The following is a 22035-nucleotide window of genomic DNA, read 5'->3' as shown; positions in this document are numbered from 1 at the left end:
GTGAGAAGGGGGTAATTCTCAACATGCCACTAGGTCGTAAATGGATCTGGTGTCGGGGTTGCCATGGTAACCATGGTCCTGGGCCTTGTTCGCAGACAACTTGGCCCCAGTATGTTTATTGGGGGGAGGGTTTCTGTGAACGTTTGTTAATCTAATGAATAACTGATTTGTTAAATCAAATTAAAAATTGTGTTTTTGATTGGTCCAGACGCTACAGTTACCCGGAGTGTGTGTGTCTCACCTTCCTGAATCTGCCTTGTTGTGTCTACATTAAAAGTCATTATTGGAATCCTTGTCGTCCTCGTCGTCCTGCCTGCCTCCACACACCGTGACCGTGACAGTTATGTAGTAAATGTTAATATTATTAGTGGATCTTTTAAGGCTGTTTTATTTAATTCATGTAGTTCCTTAGCGCCAAGCTTAAACTACATATAAGCATTTATGTAACGCATCTCATTTGTGCATTAATGGCTCTTATGTCAAGTTGATTATACCCTTCAGACACAGTGATGCATGTGGTGTGTGCAAAAAAGATGGGCTTTATTGGTGGATCCGATATTACAAAAAACTATTTCCAATTATGGAAAAGATCAGGGAAAATCTTTCAAACTATTATCGGTCGATCTCTATTTGAATTCAGTGTGTTACTGCTATTTCTTTGTTATTATCTGTCGAACTTACTAGCAATTTCAATTGCTTTTGCATAAATTTTTTCCAGGAACATTAATATTTGAATCTGAAAACCCTGCTTGATATGGAAAATCATTTGAGTTGTAGACAAAACATGCCACTTTCACACTATTCTGATCTGAAGGTCTAAAGCAAAGGTCACAATGCCCATTCAGAATCTCTTCAGCAAGCAAATCTACTTTATACAACAGCTAAATCAAGGGTACTCATTAAACAATTTTGCTTGGAGAAAGAGAGGCATGTGTAAGTGTCCTGAAGGTTTGTCTAATTACATATTGCCTGTGTGTTTGACTGAAATTCTTACCTCATGTGCAATGAATCTCAGATTTCTGCACAGAGGGAAAATCCCTATAACCCTACACAGAGACCTGCATTAGAACAGTCTGTGCTTGCAAATTATCTGCCTCAGATATGAGCTGAAATTGATACATACTGAACTTATCACCATTCCATGTTCCATTCACTCAGTGCCACACCTCCAAACATATCACTCTCATGCACACTCACTTAAACATGCATACAGTATATAAAACAAGCTAAAACACATGTAGACAGACTTATAGTATAGATGCCTAGGTTATACCACATGTAGTTGTCCATTATACACCTAACGTAACCAGGAAATTCTCTGTTGTGTGCTTTTGAAAGTGAAATAGTTTGGCAGACACTTTTGACCAAAGCAACATACACTGCATTTAAAGTTTAGCCTTAGACTTTTACAACTTTAATAAGATAAAATAATTATTTATTAAAAGGTATTTTGTGTAAAACACATCCAGTGTTACAAAATAATCAACAAAAAACATTTGAAAGTTTACGCATGAATTAATTGCATAAATTGGTTATAACAACAACAACAACAACAGTAATATATTAATTAATTTAATGAAATATTCTAAAAATGTATGAAACTAATATGACCATTTTGAATTCAATTTAATGCAATTTTAATTCAATTTGAATTTCAACATGTATTTATTTATTTTGTTTGTTTATTTTTTTTTTGTTTAATGTTTATTAAATAAAATATTGTATTTGTAAAAAAAAATATCTGAAGTAATTTAATTAGTTTAATAATATAATGAATTTATTAAAAAGGTGTAAAATATCATATTACAATATAGTGTAATAAAATAAATGTCAAAACATTTTTTGTTTGTTATGTGTATGTTTACAGCTGAATAAATTGCAGAAAATGGCTAAAATCTATGATGATGATGATGATGATGACAATTAATAATTACATATTATTAATTATTATTAATGATATATTATGGAGAATCTATTATGAAAGAATAATTATCATTTCTAATGCAGTTTAATGAAAATATCTATCTATCTATCTATCTATCTATCTATCTGTCTATCTATATCACACTAAGCCTTATATTAAATACTTTTTTGTACAGACAATATGTCCTGCGACCATCACCATCTAGCTGTATCTGACCACTGAGCACCTGCTTGTACTGTTGGTCAAACCCAACTACGTCAGTCCGTGGGTGGGGGAGCGGTACGGAGGTTGAAGGTGTTAACAGCTCAAAATGTCACCGTTGGCCCCATATTCAACAAAACCACTGCCCCTCGATCTGCACTGCACTCTCCCACATGCTCTGACGTCTTCCAGCAACATACTCTTGAGCTCCACCTGTCATTATTGAACTGAGTCCCACACAGTGACATCACAACACACCTTCTAGCTCCTCTCATGACACATTTGAGGGGTACCAGGGGCAGAGGGGCCTCAGGACTAACCACAAGATTTAAACACAACATAGAGTCGATACTTTCACCGACTTATTGATACGTACTGATAGTTTCAGGCCACATGCTTTACTTCTGCTTTCCAACAGAGCTCACAGTCAAAGAGGAACAACATTAATAACATGCCTTTAAAAAGAACAGCTTAGGGAACTTCTCTAACTTCATGATGTTATCTCATCCAAACACTAAAATATTGGTTTTATAAGGCTTACTAAACACTTTGTATCTGCTTGGTGTAATGTAGGTACACTCTCTTGAAGACAAAAATAAATGTAATGAACTCCAGTGATGTTTTGATCTCGCGCTCAAATGCTTTGATTATTGAGGTCGAACGCAAACATATATCATTTGAGAACGAGCAGTGTGTTTGTGGTTCTGTCGTTCACAGTGCTGTCATCACGGAAAAAAAATACGTGGAAACGAAAACAACACTGAGACATTTCGAAACTGTCCATATGTTTGAGCGCAGAGGGTTGAGGATGACCTCTGTTGGTCGCGGGTTTACAGCACATCTGATTTATGCTCTTCAACTCCGAGCTCGCACGCTATTACGGACCGCTGGTGCCGCCAACAGGCTCCTTCAATGTTAACAGCCTGTAAGAAATGTAGTAGCCTTCAACTTTTAATGTAAAGACACATTTAAAATTTTGTTAGGGATTAAGGAAAATATTTAATCTGGTTCTCTGTAATTTATTCAAAGAGACCAAATTTCTACTTATTACGTAAAAAAAAATTACAACTTTTTACAACTTTCAGTAGCTAATTTTATTTAAATAAGATAAAATAATGATTTATTGCTATTTTACTTAATCTGGTTCTCTGTTGTTTATATAAAGAGGTCAAATTTCTACTTATAGACTTTAATCTTAATTGAAGTAATTATTTTTATTTTAATAAGACAAAATAATTATTTAATACAAAGTATTAGGCCTATGTTATGATATCAAAATCCATCCGTGTAATAAAATAACAATTTCTATTTATGGTGGTGGGAGAGAGATTTCTTTTTAAAAAATGTATTAAATTTTTCATTGTTGTTGTTTGTTTATTTATTTTTATTGCTATTTACTTTACTCTGTAGATAGTCTACTTTATTTCATTTAATTGTAGTTTTTCTTATTTTGCACTAATATTTCATTTTAATTCCTTGTTACTTATTTATTATTGTATTTTACATTATTTAACATTTCACAATTTCTCATTGCATGCAAATACACTATACACTATATGTGGCAGTAAAAATATATGGGTTTGTCATGTATGAAGAGATATTTCACAGACTGTGATAATGCATTGATGCATTTCCACAATAATTAATCAATTAATTAATTTGCATTAAATTACAAAAAATTCATTACTGTTTTACTGGGGTTTCTAATGTAGTTTCATTTTTTTTTACATTTTATTGCTATTTTAATAGTTTACTCTATATAGTTATATACATATATTTAATTTATTTTTTTCTTTTTATTGCATAATTTCTCATTGCAAAAAAATACAAACAGGTTTTATCACAGCCTGTGATGATGCATTTCTGCAATAAACCAATTAGTAAATTAGCTTTATTTGTATGTTACCCTATAGCATTAAATTATAAAAAAAAAAAAGGTCCACACTGCTGATGAAGTTTCTAATATAGTTTCTGGGGACGTGACTGATTATTTGACATCTCTCTCTCGTCGAGCTGCCATCATTTTTTTTTTCTCTCTATTGGAAAGTCATGGGAAGGCAAAAGTGGATTTTTTTTCTTTTCTTTTCTTCCATTCTGCATAGTTCAGTTTAGCATACTTGAAACTGTTACTGACAGACTTTAGGACCCCTTGATAATTACAGGCAGGTTTTATTAAGCAGGGTTAAACTCTGCAGGAAGTGTGTTACCGTGTTAAGAGGTATGTCCAGAAGTTAAGATTGTTTAGTTCAGTGTTCCAAATGACATTCTAACTGCATCCGGCATGGTTACTAAACAGACTGATAAGCCCCTGGCTCTATATAACATGCTAACTCAGAATCCTTATCTGTACTAACCATTGACATTTTAGGAAACATTTTTAAATTGAATTAAATTAAGATAGGAAGTTGTTTGTAATACATCCCTTGACTAAGGCAGTTTATCTAAAAAAGTATAAGTGAAAAACTTTGGAAAATGGCCTCACAAACATAGTGTAACCTGTTGTAGGCCTAAACTGACTCGAGGAGCACTTGAAAAGTCCTTCTCATAAATAAAGCAGTCTGTCTTCACTTGTACTGTAGGCTATCCATTCTGTGGAAGTGCTACTGTTGTTGATTACGTTTATACAACTCTAGTGTAAATCCAATATTGACATTGTGCTTCCGCGTTGCCCGTTTTGTCTGCACTTGTTCCACTTTTTGGGAATGCTGAGAATGTGATCCATAGTCCTGCAAAGTCATGCACTAAGCGAATGGCCCCCTTGCCAGGAATTCGACTGGATTTGGGAGTGGCACATACCAAATCTCAGGATTTGGCTCTTCCATACATGGTGAACTTCAATATAAGATGACGTAACGGTCCACCCCTAAACAAACATAGGAAATAAGCTCTTATCAGCACAGAGACTTGACATTATTCGCTCACTTCTGAGGAAGCTCCGCCCAGGTATCGTCTCTTCAAAGTGAATTCCCTGTCCCGCTACAGTTACTCGAAACTGCGGAGTCCATAGCACAGTTTACAGTGCACTAGTTCAGGATTTAGTATACGCCATCCGTTTAGGCTACGTGTTGGAAGTATAATGCCTTTACGGGTTGTTTTACAAGGTCCTGGACCGTGGGGCTTCCGTCTGGTCGGGGGAAAAGATTTCGAACAACCTCTGACTATCTCGAGGGTAAGAAACCAACTTCGGATTTGTTAATAATTTATCACAGAGGGAAAGTGGCTTTCACAGACATCACTAGGCCAACATATAATACTCCACAGTCTGGATAAACTTTCTCAAAAACGTGTCACGCCTGCGTGCAGCAGCAGCATCCAACAGAAACGCACGTGAACGCAACCGTATCGACCTGAACGTCAGTGTCGCATTGTCTCGAGCACTTGGATTAAATGTTTCGTGAAACAAATGGAACTAATTATCTAACTAGCTCATCTTGACGCAAAATCAGGTTCTTTCGCAAAATAGAACTAGTTCTGTACTTGATTCCATACGGTTTCGCAGATTAGTGTTCAGTCACCTAACCTGTATTGATTTCAAAACATTACAAGTATTCATGGCATGAATGCATGTTATAATGTTATATGACACTCAAACGTGTACCTTCAACCGCAACAAGCTGCCTGTCATCTCTTAAAGGCGCACTCAATATTTTTAACTAAAAGCTGTACGTATAAAGAAATACTATTTTTAAAAATTGTTCACTTGCATTAATATAAGACTCCCAACATCAGATTTCTATAATAGGCTAAGCTATTTTATTTTACTAGAGTGGGTCTTTCATGGGTGCCACCATGTTGAGAGTTGAGACCAATAAAAGTTCGCTTCAAATAGCACTTCTTGTCAGTACTCAATGTAAAAATTAAGGCCATTTCACACCAAAAACGATGACTGTAATGGTAAAAATATTAGCGTCCACAACGCGTAATAACATTCTGTTTATTGTAAGCGTGCCCTGCCGTTATGTCATCTGTCGCTCGTCCTATTCTCACAGAATTAGAACAAATATCAAAACTTTATTGTTTCAGTTATCATTATAGTTATCATCCTTGATGTGAACGACCCTTTAGTCGGGATTAGATCCAAGAGTGTCCAGAAAATAAACAAGCAGTTTGTGTGAAGCAGCAATTAACGAATAAACAAACATCATGCATTCTAGTTGATATTCATCCCAATAGTTGGTTTATAAGAGCCAGCTAAATGTAAATTAAAAACTTGCTGAGTGCATGTTTAACCACAAGGTGCACACCCTGACATAGAGGAAGTCATCATGTAACAAGTGAAAGCTACACCAAAGAGAAGTTATTGTCAAAATTCTGCCATATTTCCTTTCCAAGTTTATATTTGGGCATGAACAACTACACAATTTAATTCTAAAGCCTTTTAGATTATGATGATGATGACCAGTTTTGACTTTTTCAGGTGACCCCAGGAAGCAAAGCGGCTCAAGCAGACCTTTGTACGGGGGACATGATCCTGGCCATAGATGGAGAGTCAACAGAGGGCATGACTCACCTGGAAGCACAAAATAAAATCAAAGCTTGCATAGAGGAAATGGTGCTTTCCATTGACAGGTGGGACATGACATTGCAAAGGGAAACATGCAGTGGTTTACCTGAATGTATCATTAGCTATGAGTATGTAGAGCACCCAGAAAAGCATGATATAATGAAAGATCTTCCAAAACAAACAGAAAAGTTGTCTTTTATTAAATTCTTCCAGACATTCTAGATTGAATATTCAGTGACACGGTGGAAGATAATGGCATACAATGTAAAATGCTGCTGGGTCTAATTTTCATCTCTCTCTCTCTCTCTTTTTTTTTTTTACTAAAGTCTGTCACAAGTCATTCTCACAATTTCAACATATCCTCATCGGTGTCAGTCAGCTAGATAACGTCACCTGGGTGACAAGTCTAAATCAGCAGAATTTGCAACAACGACAATCGATATATGACAGACAACCCAATGTTTTTATGGCATGTAAACTTACGCAATACAAGATCAATACAATTGCATCAACTTGCCTGAAACTCTCACACTGGGCACAGACCATTTTTATTGAGCCATGATGATTTTATATTTTTACCTTAATCATTTACTGATTCACTGTTTGAAAGTTTACCATTTTTTGCAGATCAGAGTCAAACATGTGGTCCCCACTGGTCACTGAAGAAGGAAAGACCAATCCATACAAGATGAATCTGGCAAATAAAGAAACACAGGTGTGTTTTAGCTGTGCTTATCTGGGAGCTGAGTCATTTTTAAATGGACCCTTGGTCATTTTCAATGAGCTTTAAAGCCCTTCGTAGTGCATGAGACTGTCATACATAACAGAACCATAGCCACTAAACAAATTAAGGCACGGCACCATTAGGCTGCCAAAGTGAAGTCATTGTTTATGTCCTAAAAAGCCTTATCCATGGAGACCAGGGAGTTTATCAGCCAAAACCATGATGCAAGATCCACATCCTGCAGGGTATGTTGGAAATTTAGGGTCAGAATGTGAGTGATCATAGGAAGTGTGTGGAGTTTGACTGCATAGTTTGGGTGTTACAAATGTTTCCCAATTTAAGCAGAGGGAGAAACATAATAAGAAACAAGCGTTAAATATGTTGTTGACAGACGAAAGTCATTAAAACCTTAGTCATTAGTGTGGAAAAAATTTCTGTCTTTTTTTTTTCTCCTGTTGTAACATGGTCTTTGTTCACATCAACTTGGTTATAATATCTACAGTTATATAAAAAAGTAATGACCTTTTCTTCTGGTCTGAATAGTTATATATTACTGCCATTCTTATGAAATTATTTTATGTCTTTTGGCTTTGCTTTTGTGTCTTAAAGGGATAAATCACCCAAAAATGAAATTCTGTCATAATTTACTCTCCCTCATGTCATTCCAAATCTTTATGACTGTATTTCTTTGGTGAAAAGATATTTTGAAGTCAGTGGAGTGCAAAACAACATTAGAGTCCACTGATTTTTATTATAAGGACAAAAAAAAAAGAAGAAAATAAGTCATACAGGTTTGGAATGACATGAGGGTGAGTAAATGATCAAAGACATTTTGGGTGAAATAACCTTACAGTTCTGTTTGACATGTTTTTGAGATTTATACTCATAGTACCTGCTCTTTTTTCTGTAGGAGATGAAACATATAGGCTCTGCTCATAACAGGAGTGCCATTCCTTTCAGTTCTGGTAGTCCGAGGGTGGTCACCAACATGTACAATAACCCTGCTGGCCTGTATTCCTCTGAAAACATTAAGAGTTTCAACAGTGCAGTGGATGGCGTCCAGACCTCTGCTGCCTCCAGTGAAGCCAGTAGGAAGTAAGCATGATACACACCTCATTGAAATACTTGTCACAAAGTTATGTGGTACAACGAACATGCAGGAAAAAAAAACATAAAACAGGAAATTATATTATAGAGAGTCCTCTCTCGATAACCTGCCGACCTTTATGACTGATAATGATGATGTGACATGAAAAGGCAAGGCAAGGTAACTCCCAAAAACCTAATGTTTTTATTAACTAATAGTAGGGCTGCACAATTAATCGAATTTCTAATCGCGATTACAATTATGGATGCCACAATTACGTAATCGTTCAAAGCGGCAATTAATCGTTCAAAGTCCACTTATGTTATGCTGCATGCTTAAAGGGGTCATATGATGCGATTTCAATTTTTCAGTTAGTGTTTTCAGCTTGTTTATTTTCATATAAAATTACGGCATGCAGTTGCATAAAACAATGGTATAAACATCATTCAATGAAAATTGTGATAATCGTAATTAATAATCGCAATTACAATTTCAAGGGAATAATCAACAATTATGATTTTTGTCATAATCGTGCAGCCCTAACTAATAGTATAATCCTATATTTTTATTTAAAAAATGCTTTTTACCTTGACAACATTTTTTGTCTTTTATGTTGACCAAAGCTGCAAAAATACAATAAAAGTAAAATATTATTACAATTTAACATAATTGATTCTATTTTTAATATATTTTAAAATGTAATTTATTCCTGGGAAGACAAAGCTGAATTTTCAGTAGCTATAATGCCAGCCTTCAGTGTCACATGATCTTTCAGAAATCATTTTCTTGATTTCTTGAAATTCATTAATTTGCTTTACAATTACCAGTGTTAAATCAATTTATTTCCTCTAATATGTCATGTTTTCTTAATCGCATGAAATTGGGAAATTGTTTTCTGAGGTAGTCTCTAATTTGCAAGTACCTGAAAAAATGGGAACTGGGTAGCTGAAACTTTGATTTTAGCTCTTCAAAGGAAAATACATTTCCATTCAGAGGACTAATATGGCCTATTCCCTTCTGCTTCCACATTGAAAACGCCATGTCATTGAGCGCGGGGATAAAGGCATGGTTTTCACATATGGGGCTATCCACATACACATTAGGAGCTTTAATATGTTCTAATTTGCTTACAATTTTTTTAGGGATTGGCCTATCACAAAATGGTTGTTATAAATAAGCTTATTAATCTTCCCTGGACTGTTGCACAGTGCCTGCAATGATGAATTGGAACAAAGGGCCTGTTCAATTTTAAGCCAATCAGGTATCTCATAATCATCTTTTAAGTCAGCTTTCCACCAGGAAAATATGTTCAGATGCGTAGCCCAGTAGTATGCTTTAAAAAAAAGGTAACCCAAGTCCTCCTTTTTCTTTTGGCTTAGATGCTTTTTATTGATTCTCGCTGTTTTATAGTTCCATATAAACTGATGAATAATCTTATCTAATTGTTTAAAGTATGATTGTGGTATACATGAAGGGATTAACATAAATAAATGAAGGAATCTTGGCAGACTCACCATCTTAATCACATTGACCTTACCAATCATTGATACTGGTAATGTACTCCAGTAATCTATGCTATTTTTTTAACTGGTCAATTCTCTTTTGCCAGTTGACTCTAAGTAGATATTTTGGGGTTTTGGTTATTATAGCCTCTAGATAGGTATGTGAAAGAGTTTTCTACTAATTTAATCGGGGTGGATCTTAGAAACTCCTTACTGATAGTGTAAGTAACAGGCATCAATTAACTTTTTCCTAATTTACAGAGAAACCTGATAATTTCCCGAATCTAGTAATGGAGAAGAGTAAAGGTGGAATAGACTCGCTAGGGATTTTTGACAAACAACAGAATATCGTCAGCATATAATGAAATATGTTGTGAAAGGCACCCTACAACAACTGGTTGAATGTCTGTCTGTTGTCAAATATATATTGCTAGTGGGTCAACCACAATTGCGAAAAGAAATGGGGACAGTGGAAAACCTTGTCTTGTCCCCGTACTGCTTAATGTTTTTGTGGAAATCGTGATACATTGTTTTCAAGGTTCTTTGATGAGTAGTACAAAGTTCAAAACAACAGCCTTTATTTGAAATAGAAATCTTTTATAAATGCATGCATTATATATATCTTGATGGTTACTCCACGTGACATTTAAATGTAAACTTTTCTTGTGTTTAGTTGTATAGTAAATGTATGGTTTTTCAAAACCAACATGACATGTACCGGCATGAATACAAAGTTTCTATGAATTGACAAGTGTTTTCAACCAGATTTTTAAAAGATGTTTTTTTCCTACTTATCATGAACACATATATCATTATGTGCTACACTCATTCCAGTTCTGTGCTGTATTAGTATAGTTATTTGAATTTATGTCTGTCGGGGCTGAAACTAGCCATTTAGGTTTGAGTTGAATAATATAATACTTTTGAGATAATATTGTTTGTCTTGTGGCTGTCATCATTGTGACCTTTTGCATGTTTTATAGCCCAGATCCCTGTAGACCTGGCCAGCCAATGCCTGCGTTAGCTGCAGACTCTGAAGTGTACAAAATGCTGCAGGAGAATCAAGAATCCAATGAGCCTCCTCGCCAGTCTGCCTCTTTTAAAGTTCTGCAGGAGATCCTGGAAACTGGTATAATCTCATACAAACCTTGTATACCATACTACATTGTGTCTGAATTACACACAGGTCACCCAGCAGGCCTTAGCTTCTGTTGACAAAATGGGCGTCTATGATTCTGGTCATTCATAATCATCAGTTTCTAAAGCCATGCCTGTGACTACAGCTGTGAAACACATTCTGTTTCAGATTTTTGGGCTTATAAAAGAAAGCCTTAGCATTACATGATGGATCTCTGTTTCTTTGCGTCAGGTGATACAGATAAACCCTCAGGCTTCAGAAGTGTCAAAGCCCCCACCACAAAAGTTGGAGCCTCAGTTGGGAATCCTGAAAATCTCTCTCTTTGTGACAAATGTGGTTCAGGGATTGTGTAAGTTTCCATTTTTTTGCTTTATCTTTATAGGAGAAGTTTTAATGAAATGCATCTTAGAACAGTTGCATGTACTTTGCTGTATCGTGCCGTTGTGGTGTTACGCTAGTGTTGCCATCTAGTGGAACATTTTGGAACTCAATTTCTTTATAGTACCTGTGGAGTTTGCTCTGTTAATTATTTCGTTATAATTGTTGGATTTTTTGCAAACATGTTTTTCTAAACAACTTTTTTTCTCTTTATTTGGTGATAAAGAGGATTGATGGTCAAAGTTCGAGATAAGTTTCGCCACCCAGAATGCTTCGTCTGCACAGACTGCGGGATCAATCTTAAGCAAAAAGGACACTTTTTTGTCGAGGACAAGATTTACTGCGAGAAACACGCACGTGAACATGTCACTCCTCCAGAGGGTTATGATATTGTCACTGTTTTTCCAAAGTAGAATGTTTCCCACGTTCTACTTTAAAACTGCACCTTCCCTTATGTGGGGAATTCCTTTGGAAATCTGTAACACTTTATTTGGATAGTCTTTCAGTGAGGCTGCTTTGTTGTCAGTATGAATGTTTGTAACAGCTCTTACATACTCAGACAGATGTGCATGGATATAAATAGACTTTGGCAACAGTAATCAGGAAATTGTGATTAGACATCACCTAAAATAGGTGAATAGTCTATCCAGATTAAGTGCTATTGTTATCATACATTCCAATGTCCTTGTTGTTCCATACATTTATCTCATTGTATAAAAGGCTCGTATTATTGGTGCTAGGGTATCTTAAGACCACTTATTGCATTTGCAGATTTTCAAGAAATGTTTTTCATCAACTGATCATTGAAATTATGTAATCATGGTTGTATTCCCCATGCATACCAGTATGTAAAAATATATTCTATGTACATTGTCTTTTGGGTTCTCCATATTTTTGTATGAAAATAACATGTTCAGCCTTGCTAGAAATAAAATGTTGCATATCCATTGTGAAATTTCTCTAAAAGCATTATAAATACAGCTGAATAAATGACTAAATACTCCAGTTGTATTGTAAGCATCAACCCACTCACACTTCAGTCAGAGTACAATATAGCTTTTTTGTGCAGCTGTAAGAAAACTCAAAGAAGCTGTCTTGTAAAAGTGAACCTAATTACTCAATTATTGCAAGAATATAGAGAAATATATTAACACCTAGCTAAATGATAATAGGTAATATCTAGATCTACTTGTGATGTTGTTGACGACATTTATTTTTTTAGAAATGTGACATTGAACAATAACCCCAGTCTACCCTATTGTGAGCAACTATTTACCTGTTGCTCTGGGAAGCGCAGGTAAGTAGAGCGCATGCGCAGGAAGCGTCATAAGCAGGACAACGGTGACCGTGATTTCACCAAGTACAACATGTTCCTGGATCAACATCCTTGTTGATCCTGGAACAACATTCAAATTAACCGATCAGAATTGAGGGATAACTTTTCAGGAAATTTCTGTTTTAGGCTTAAGATCAGGGTTAGGTGCTTCTACACCCTTGTTAATCAGCTATCATTTCACACTGATTTTAGGAATAAATTATGGGTAGGATTAGGTTTAGGGGTAAGGATTGGGTTTAGTCTATATTTTTGGACAGTACTGTTGATCCAGGACCAACAAACGATGTTGATTGAGGAACATGTCTTACTTGGCAAAATCATGGCGACTGCAGGACAACAGTTAAAGCTTCTTTGACGAAACACTAAAGCAGATTCAGTATGAATTTATGATTTTTACAAAAAAAAAAGTGTTTTTTTATTATTTATTTGCTTAAATGAATAAGAAGGAAATAACACATATTTACAACAACTAAATGACTATTACCGTCATACACTATATTTTAGTGATAAAGGGTTAGTTCGCCCAAAAATGAAAATTCTGTCATTCATTACTCACCCTCGTGTTGTTCGAAACCCGTAAGACCTTCGTTCATCTTCGGAACACAGTTTAAGATATTTTTGATGAAATATGAGGGTTCTCTGACCCTCCCATAGACAGCAATGTAACTACCACGTTCAAGGTCCAGAAAAGTACCAAGATGATCGACAAAGTAGTCCGTGTGACATCAGTGGTTCAACTGTAAAGTTACGAAGCTACGAGAATACTTTTTTTGCACATATAAAAAAAAAAACCACTTTATTCCACATTTGCAAGGTCTTACGGGTTTCGAACAACACGAGGGTGCGTAATTAATGACAGGTTTTCATTTTTGAGTGAACTAACCCTTTAAGAGCTGGCAATTTAAAGAAAAGAGCTATTTTGAGTTTAAACTTCCCTTGCGTATAAAAATGACTGGAAACATACAATAAATCAATTGAATAATTAAAGTGATTAAATCATGACGTTTTTCTTAAGGCATAAACGGAAAATAACATTTCTACACTTATGACCTGCCCTACATGTCATTCTCGTGGACTTTACAGCAAGGGACAACTTTTGCAAGATCTGTTTTGCTATTTGCAGATCAGATTAAATGTCAGATTGTCCTGAAAATTGAAATTGCAGTTAAATCCCTCTAGTAACAAGTCAGCGTAGTAGCCTTGAGTTTCTTGCCAATTTGATGATGAGTTTGTGGAGTGCCATTTGGACGCGCGTGCGCTAGATGCGCTATAACGCGAATCCAAGCAAGCATTTGGCACAGTGAGGTTCTCCTGATCCCGATCGTGATTTGAAGTTTGTCGAACATGGTCTGCAATTCTCAATGTTTCCGACAATGCCCAAATGTAATTGTGCGCGAATCTCAAAGTCTCAATTTTAGTCAGTTTCGCGTCATCGGGAAAAGTTGGAAGCACGCTTCTCAGAGTATCCAGGGCGGAGTTCAGATTATGCATGCGGTGCCTTTCTCTGTCATTTGCCTTCACTCTGCGATTCCCACGTTGTCTGCTAGCTGATTTAACTGGCATCTTTTTCTTCATTCTTTTACTTCTTGTGTTCTCTTCGTTGACGGTAGATGAGCATTCCTTCGTCGCCGAGTCTATGCTGTCAAGCTCAAATTCTCTGTTGCATTTGATTTGCTGGCTTTTGGTAATGTCTGTGGATCCAGACTTGAGATCTAATGCTGAACTCCAGTTAGATTTAAATGTTCCATTCCTTCCTACCGACGCGCACGTGGACCCTGGAGTCATTCTGTACATGAAAAACACAACAGGACAACTTCAGTCCAAGGTCTTGGATAACAACCTATAAGAAAACTATCATAATCCAGATACTTACCTCTTGGCTTGCAGACTGGCTCAGTGAAACCGAGGTTCCGTGAAGGTGGTGGTCTACAGCACTGCGCGTCCTGTCCACCAGTGAGCAACATGCAGTCTCTTTTCATTCCCTTAATATATATATATCAAAGGGACAAAGAGGGTGATGCGCCCATTCGTCATGTATGCCCCTTTATCCTATCTGCGCTCTAGGACAAACAAATGGAGTCAAGTGGCCAATCAGAGACGGCCCTTTCCGAAATTTGCCTTCATGGTTAAGAAATAAACTAAGACAGGGTTTAAAAACAGGGTATAACATGTCAGGTGAAGTTTCCTATAGTTGTCTGTTGTTGTTATTGCTGTTGTTGTTTATAATAGCACTCATGCATTTATCTAAAACAATTTCATCACCAGCTTATTGCAAATATAGTGGCTTATAAGCCTTTATTTTGAAATTAATTCATTGTTCATTATTGAATTATAATAATGTTACTGTATATGCATGAGGTTTTATCAAACATCAATTTCTGGAAGATAGAAAATTTCACAGATCTGGAGCAGGAATAGTCTTATGTGACTGGTGTTAACACATCATGTAGGTATTATGAACATACATGGTTAATGGACATTTTATTGGCACTTAACATACCAGTTTCAACAAGAAATTTTCATTATTCGAAACGGAAACGAATTACTGATAAACAGTATTATATTAGTGTCATTGCCGTTGGGCGCTTTGTGGCGATATTCCTGTGCGTAAATTGTGCTGTAGTGCACAAAACCCTGGGAAAATAATATTTAATTGAAGAAAATGTGGAATAACTTGTACTTGTGTGCAGCAGCACTTCCATAGTACAATGAAAACACAGAATGTTATGCACAAAAACATTTGCATAGAAAATAAAATGCGTGCGCACTGGTGTCTCCAAACGGAGTCCGTTATTAAGAACATCAAGTGCGCGTCATAAATTTGGTCGCAGTTGCAAACAAAAGACTTTCAACATGGTCGGATAGCACGCGTTTACACTTGGCCCCAAGCCCCCAAGCCTCGATAAATCTTCGTTTATTGGAGAGACCATGAGCACTGTTATGGGCGCAAAATATTTACCGTGGTGCCCAAGTGTCCACAAAGGCACTCATCGCCAGTCTAACTAAATATGTATTTTGTAGGACATCTGATAACCATATGCTTTCAATAAAATGGACAAATAAAGCAAGGAGATAGGGAATGATGTCGTGCGGTTATAAAGGTCTCGAAATTATCCAAAGTAAACCAAATATTACCGCTTTACAAATAACCCGATGCCAGATCCATATTAGGATATCGCGGGACAGGTGTGGGTTTGGGATTGTCAGATCTGTCCCCCGATTTTTATCAGTGCCTAGTAATATCTTGCTTGTTATGCAAAGTATGGGCAAACATAGGCGACCTGTTGCTGTGGAAATCATAGATAATCCAAAGAATCTGATTTAACAATAAATTCGTCTTACTGAAGAGCAGGTGATACCTGGCCTCGCTGTCTTGATTGATACTTCTTCAACTGCTGCACTTTACAATCTGTTGCAATTATTTATGAAACGAAATCTATTTCTTATTATTTTAGCAAACAGAAGTACCAGGTGGGGCTTTATTTTCATCCCCAGCCTTTGTTTGAAGGGCATCTGAAGAAGGCAATCAAGGACTAAAACTCGCTGACCAGCTTTTTGCCATCCATTTGTTCCAAACTGGCAGAAAAGCTATTTCATTCGTCTCTCTTGTTCAGACTCGGAAAAGGCTGCACATTAAGAAGAAAAGGAAACTTCGCTGCACAGACAAAAACAACAACTTAAAAACATTTAATTACAACCCAGATGCCATATGTACACCTCTTGTTAAAACTCAAACAATGTCAACTCTTTTGTGTGGTAAAACGTGCACCTTTGGAGACGTGTGCGCTTTTGGAACGGTGTGCGCATCGAGACCAGAAAGATCTTGAGTACACTTCTTGGAAGGAGTAATGCAGTTTTAATGTGCTGTTGAGGTTCCTTTTAGAGTCCACCCATTGTGCTAAAACGCATATGCTTGTTATTACCGAATACACCAATTATAATTGAATAGCTAAGAGCTTCTTGCTAAAACTCTATTTGGTTTGAGCAATCGGGGGTCACCCTCAATAAAACCTTGTGCTGCTCTGAATGCGTGGGTTCAACCGCAGCTTTTCTCTACATATTACCCACATTCAGTGGCGCGCATAGACTTGAATCGAATTTATCGTAACTTGCCAGTTTTGGGGTGGACAAGCCATGTTTTCGTGGGAATGAAGAAAATAGAGGGGAAATAATTGTGATAATTTGTAGCTATTAACTTTATTTTTAAATATCTCACGCTTTGACCATTTTCTTTGAAATAAATGTAAAAGGGTTATTTAAAAAGAATTTTAAATGTAGCCTATCTTTCCATTTTGGGATGCACTTTTATGTCCCTTTTATGTCCCAACAGTTTATGTTGATATATTTGTTTGTTTGTTTTTTATTAAAATTAACAGACTTTCAACTTTTTTGCTGAATGAAGGTGACATTAAAATTGTCTCAGAAACGTTTACTATACCTTCATCATTTATTTTCTATACTTTTCAAATGCATTCCATGAATATATTTATGTTGTTTTGTCCTTGTCTCAGTCCAAGACTTTAAAACTTTTTTTTTACCCTCAGTTTTATTCATCGTTTAGTGTGCATACTTTAACAAGGAGACAATGTCAATAAAATGGCACTGGAGTGGAAACGTGCAGAAGAAAAAATACAAAATGACAGAATTCCCGCGTGATATGCGTGTAGGCTATGTTGGCTACTCTTTGACATTTATCTAGTAGATACATTTGAATAAATTAGTGAAAATGTGAAAAATACTTTTAAGGGAGTTCATTGTCTGCCCACAGAAACACCAATGACATTTATCCCACTTTTACAAAGTAGTTTAAAATGAAATCCGTGCAATTATGTGAAGAAAAGAAAAGAAAAGAAAAGAAAAGAAAAGAAAAGAAAAGAAAAGAAAAGAAAAGAAAAGAAAAGAAAAGAAAAGAAAAGAAAAGAAAAGAAAAGAAAAGAAAAGAAAAGAAAAGAAAAGAAAAGAAAAGAAAAGAAAAGAAAAGAAAAGAAAAGAAAAGAAAAGAAAAGAAATTGTGCTAAAACGCATATGCTTGTTATTACCGAATACACCAATTATAATTGAATAGCTAAGAGCTTCTTGCTAAAACTCTATTTGGTTTGAGCAATCGGGGGTCACCCTCAATAAAACCTTGTGCTGCTCTGAATGCGTGGGTTCAACCGCAGCTTTTCTCTACATATTACCCACATTCAGTGGCGCGCATAGACTTGAATCGAATTTATCGTAACTTGCCAGTTTTGGGGTGGACAAGCCATGTTTTCGTGGGAATGAAGAAAATAGAGGGGAAATAATTGTGATAATTTGTAGCTATTAACTTTATTTTTAAATATCTCACGCTTTGACCATTTTCTTTGAAATAAATGTAAAAGGGTTATTTAAAAAGAATTTTAAATGTAGCCTATCTTTCCATTTTGGGATGCACTTTTATGTCCCTTTTATGTCCCAACAGTTTATGTTGATATATTTGTTTGTTTGTTTTTTATTAAAATTAACAGACTTTCAACTTTTTTGCTGAATGAAGGTGACATTAAAATTGTCTCAGAAACGTTTACTATACCTTCATCATTTATTTTCTATACTTTTCAAATGCATTCCATGAATATATTTATGTTGTTTTGTCCTTGTCTCAGTCCAAGACTTTAAAACTTTTTTTTTACCCTCAGTTTTATTCATCGTTTAGTGTGCATACTTTAACAAGGAGACAATGTCAATAAAATGGCACTGGAGTGGAAACGTGCAGAAGAAAAAATACAAAATGACAGAATTCCCGCGTGATATGCGTGTAGGCTATGTTGGCTACTCTTTGACATTTATCTAGTAGATACATTTGAATAAATTAGTGAAAATGTGAAAAATACTTTTAAGGGAGTTCATTGTCTGCCCACAGAAACACCAATGACATTTATCCCACTTTTACAAAGTAGTTTAAAATGAAATCCGTGCAATTATGTGAAGAAAAGAAAAGAAAAGAAAAGAAAAGAAAAGAAAAGAAAAGAAAAGAAAAGAAAAGAAAAGAAAAGAAAAGAAAAGAAAAGAAAAGAAAAGAAAAGAAAAGAAAAGAAAAGAAAAGAAAAGAAAAGAAAAGAAAAGAAAAGAAAAGAAAAGAAAAGAAAAGAAAAGAAAAGAAAAGAAAAGAAAAGAAAAGAAAAGAAAAGAAAAGAAAAGAAAAGAAAAGAAAAGAAAGGAAAAGAAGAAATATGTGATATGGTTGAATTTTTTAGTTGCTTTTTATACAATCGCACCCACAAATAAGCATTTAACCATAGACAGTAGCATTTAACACAACGTTACATATTGTAGTTACAACCCACATGAAAAAATACTATAGTAAATTTACTATAGAAAATGTAGTACAATTTCTATAGTAAATACTATAGTGTTTTTGAACCATACTATAGTAAAGGTAGGCCTACTATAGTAATTTATAGTAAATTTACCATGGAAATGTAGTAAAATCTCTATAGTAAATACTATAGAGTTGTTGAACCATACGTAAAGGTAGGCCTACTATAGTCAATTGTGAAAAAAAAAAATACTATATTAATTTATAGTAAATTTACCATGGAAAATGTAGTAACATTTCTCTGGTAAATATTATAGTGTTTTTGAACCATACTATAGTAAAGGTACTATAGTAAATTGTAGTAACTTATGAATGGTTATTTGCTGTGGTAATTCTACTATAGTAATATAGACAAATAACTTTAGCCATAAGTGTCACTCACGAACATGAATGTAAATGTTCACTCCATATAAGAGAACATCCTAAAAAAAGTTATTTAGTGCAAAATAAACAATAGAGGGTAGAAACATTTGACTAAATACCCTATACGTCTGTCCTTCAAAATCTAATAGCGCCATCAAGTGACCGTGTAATGCTTTCAACGAGCCTATGAAGTATAGCTAATACTAACACAAGAAAACACCAGCGCAGCCGTAAAGTCTATGATGAAATGTTTTTAATGCATTTAATATGAATCAAGTTTTCCATGCTGCCCCTTCTTTACCAGTTAAGAAAATTCTTACATGTAGTGCTTTCTGATTATTAAAACTTTTAATCATTATAATATGAAAATATACCTAAATAATTAAATGCGCATAATCATCATCAGCAACAACAACAACTACAGTAATAATAAATAAAAGAATAATCCACAAAATAATAATAATAATAATAATAATGATAATAATAATACATTAAACTTAGAACTATCGCAAATGCATTACCAGATCAATCACAAAAGAGACTCTACTACGCTGACCTCCATGGAAAATATCATGTAACTGTGGCGAATCTGCGAATCGTCAGGATGTTGTGAGTTTCACATATACTAACAGCATGTGTGCTGGATTCATCGCTGTGATGAAGGACGCTTGCAGTGTTTGAAGATCAGCGAACGCGGCGACACGCCTGAAAGCAAATCGCGTCCCCTTTTACTCACACGGCACTTCCTGATATAAGGTTGCGCCTCAGATTGTGTCATGCAACGGGGCATTCGCTCTCAAAACAAGCCGAACAAAGATCTTTCGGGCTGTCGTCCCCGTTTCTCCCAGAGCAGTTGAAGAAACGACTTTTCAGACAGGGTGTGTAACCTTGGCAAACAAAATGGACTACAGGGTGAGTGAGCATAATGTCAATTAGAAATCAGCAGTGCTTTAAATATAGTATGTTCTAGTTATCCAAACATGATGTAATTATGCCACAATGAAAGCTTCGACTGTAGAAAATAAGCATCTTGTCAGGTCCGTTGTATTTTGCTACTTTGTTTTGTTGGTCAACATACTTCATTTACAATGTAGAACTGTAACAGTGTTTCAGTGTATCAGACCTATAAGTGACACTTTGATCTGATATAATATGTTTCCCGTTCAGTGCTGGGCATTCAGGTGATCTTATCATGTAGAAAGATGATTATCCATTTGAAGTGTAATTTATTAGAGAGTTTGGGCACAAATATCATACTGGTTACATGGAAATAAACTTATTACCATGTCCTTTGTTAAATTGTGTGTATGTCTTCTATGATGTGTAAAGGAGAGTTTGAAGTGATGTAGGTAAGAGCTAGCATTATAAAACTGGTTTTCCTTCATATAATTCTCTGTAATAAGCGTTTGTCTGTTTGCAACAACCAGGTGCAGAGAGGGAAATGTTATGTTTCATTGTGTATGTGTTCATCAGAAGACTTCCTGTGACAGGCTCGAACACAGAGGAAGTGCTATTCTTAACAAGGGGGTGTACAATGGGGCCAGATCTGTTTAGACTGCTGTCCAGCAGCATCTGTTGAGACTGTATTTGGCTAGTCTGATGCTCACGTGATGTGCTGAGAGATTTAATGTGTGTGAATGAACTATATTAAAGGGATAGTTAACCCAAAAATTAAAATAGAAGTCATCTTGTACTCACCCTTATGTCGTTCCAAACCTGTGGGACTTTATTTCTTCTGTGGACCTCAAATATGAGGTGGAATAAAAGCCTCAGTCACCATTCACTTTCATAGTGACTTTCATGACTTTTGATTTATTCAGTTCAATTAAAGTTTATTTGTATTGTGCTTTTTACGATACAAATCGTTGCAAAGCAACTTTACAGAACATTAAGTTTCTACAATATTTAGTAGTAGCTTGGTGACTGTCAGTTTATGTACATATGGCAGAAATGTACGGAAAAATCAATTAAAGACGTAATCAAACAGACGATGAACACTATTAACAGCAATTATTATATGATGCAATCAAAAACTTATAGCAAAATTTGGTAGTTCTGTATGTTGTTTCAGGGTTGGCATCATCAGAGGTCCTCTGAAGGGGTTTGCATCATCTCTTCTCAGGTGTCCTGGATCCAGACTGAAGCTGGGATGTCAATCCCGTGGCAAAAACAGAAACAAATGGAGACATAATTAGCATAGCTGCTGTTCCAACCAAGTAAAATTAATTTGGTTAACCCAAGCTAAAGAATAATAATGCGCATTTGATCAGATATAACTGCAGTCCCAAGATTATGAGATGCATTATTTGAATGCCTGGCCAAGGAGATGAGTCTTTAATCTAGATTTAAACAGAGAGAGTGTGTCTAAACCCCGAACGTTATCAGGAAGGCTATTCCAGAGTTTGGGAGCCAAATGCGAAAAAGCTCTACCTCCTTTAGTGGACTTTGCTATCCTAGGTACTACCAAAAGTCCAGAGTTTTGCGACCTTAGGGAGCGTGATGGATTGTAGCGTGGTAGAAGACTAGTTAGGTACGCAG

General features: G+C 35.6%; 3 protein-coding genes across 3 annotated transcripts in view; 2 read left to right on the top strand and 1 right to left on the bottom strand.

Annotated features, from left to right (window-relative positions):
• Window positions 1-5036: 5036 nt before the first annotated feature.
• Window positions 5037-12236, top strand: LOC107655446 (PDZ and LIM domain protein 1-like). The gene is made up of 7 exons (XM_016442936.1): window positions 5037-5294; window positions 6543-6694; window positions 7257-7344; window positions 8264-8448; window positions 10926-11071; window positions 11312-11429; window positions 11685-12236. Exons 1-7 carry the CDS (start codon window positions 5202-5204, stop codon window positions 11869-11871), a joined length of 969 nt encoding a protein of 322 aa, XP_016298422.1. The 5' UTR covers window positions 5037-5201; the 3' UTR covers window positions 11872-12236.
• Window positions 12237-13907: 1671 nt separating this feature from the next.
• On the bottom strand, window positions 13908-14579 carry LOC107655417 (neurogenin-2-like). The gene has a single exon (XM_016442901.1). It carries the CDS (start codon window positions 14577-14579, stop codon window positions 13908-13910), a length of 672 nt encoding a protein of 223 aa, XP_016298387.1.
• A 5583-nt stretch (window positions 14580-20162) lies between these two features.
• The window catches only part of LOC107655444 (sphingosine-1-phosphate lyase 1-like), a 22583-nt gene continuing 20710 nt past the window's right edge, over window positions 20163-22035 (top strand). The window contains exon 1 of the mRNA XM_016442934.1: window positions 20163-20409. Coding sequence (XP_016298420.1) covers window positions 20398-20409 — 12 coding nt within the window. The 5' untranslated portion in view covers window positions 20163-20397. The remainder of the gene's footprint in view (window positions 20410-22035) is intronic.

The sequence above is a fragment of the Sinocyclocheilus anshuiensis genome, unplaced genomic scaffold (genome assembly GCF_001515605.1).
Source record: "Sinocyclocheilus anshuiensis isolate Anshui unplaced genomic scaffold, SAMN03320099.WGS_v1.1 scaffold763, whole genome shotgun sequence".
Taxonomy (NCBI): domain Eukaryota; kingdom Metazoa; phylum Chordata; class Actinopteri; order Cypriniformes; family Cyprinidae; genus Sinocyclocheilus; species Sinocyclocheilus anshuiensis.
Note: the sequence above shows the minus strand (reverse complement) of the source record. Positions and strands in the feature narration are given on the sequence as shown.

Bases quoted from the DNA above. Each gene is read 5' to 3' on its own strand.
- LOC107655417 (XM_016442901.1), bottom strand. From the start codon at position 14,579: ATGACTCCAGGGTCCACGTGCGCGTCGGTAGGAAGGAATGGAACATTT.
- LOC107655446 (XM_016442936.1), top strand. From the start codon at position 5,202: ATGCCTTTACGGGTTGTTTTACAAGGTCCTGGACCGTGGGGCTTCCGT. The intron at 5,295-6,542 runs GTAAGAAACCAA...TGACTTTTTCAG, and splicing joins AACCTCTGACTATCTCGAGG to GTGACCCCAGGAAGCAAAGC. The intron at 8,449-10,925 runs GTAAGCATGATA...CATGTTTTATAG, and splicing joins TCCAGTGAAGCCAGTAGGAA to CCCAGATCCCTGTAGACCTG.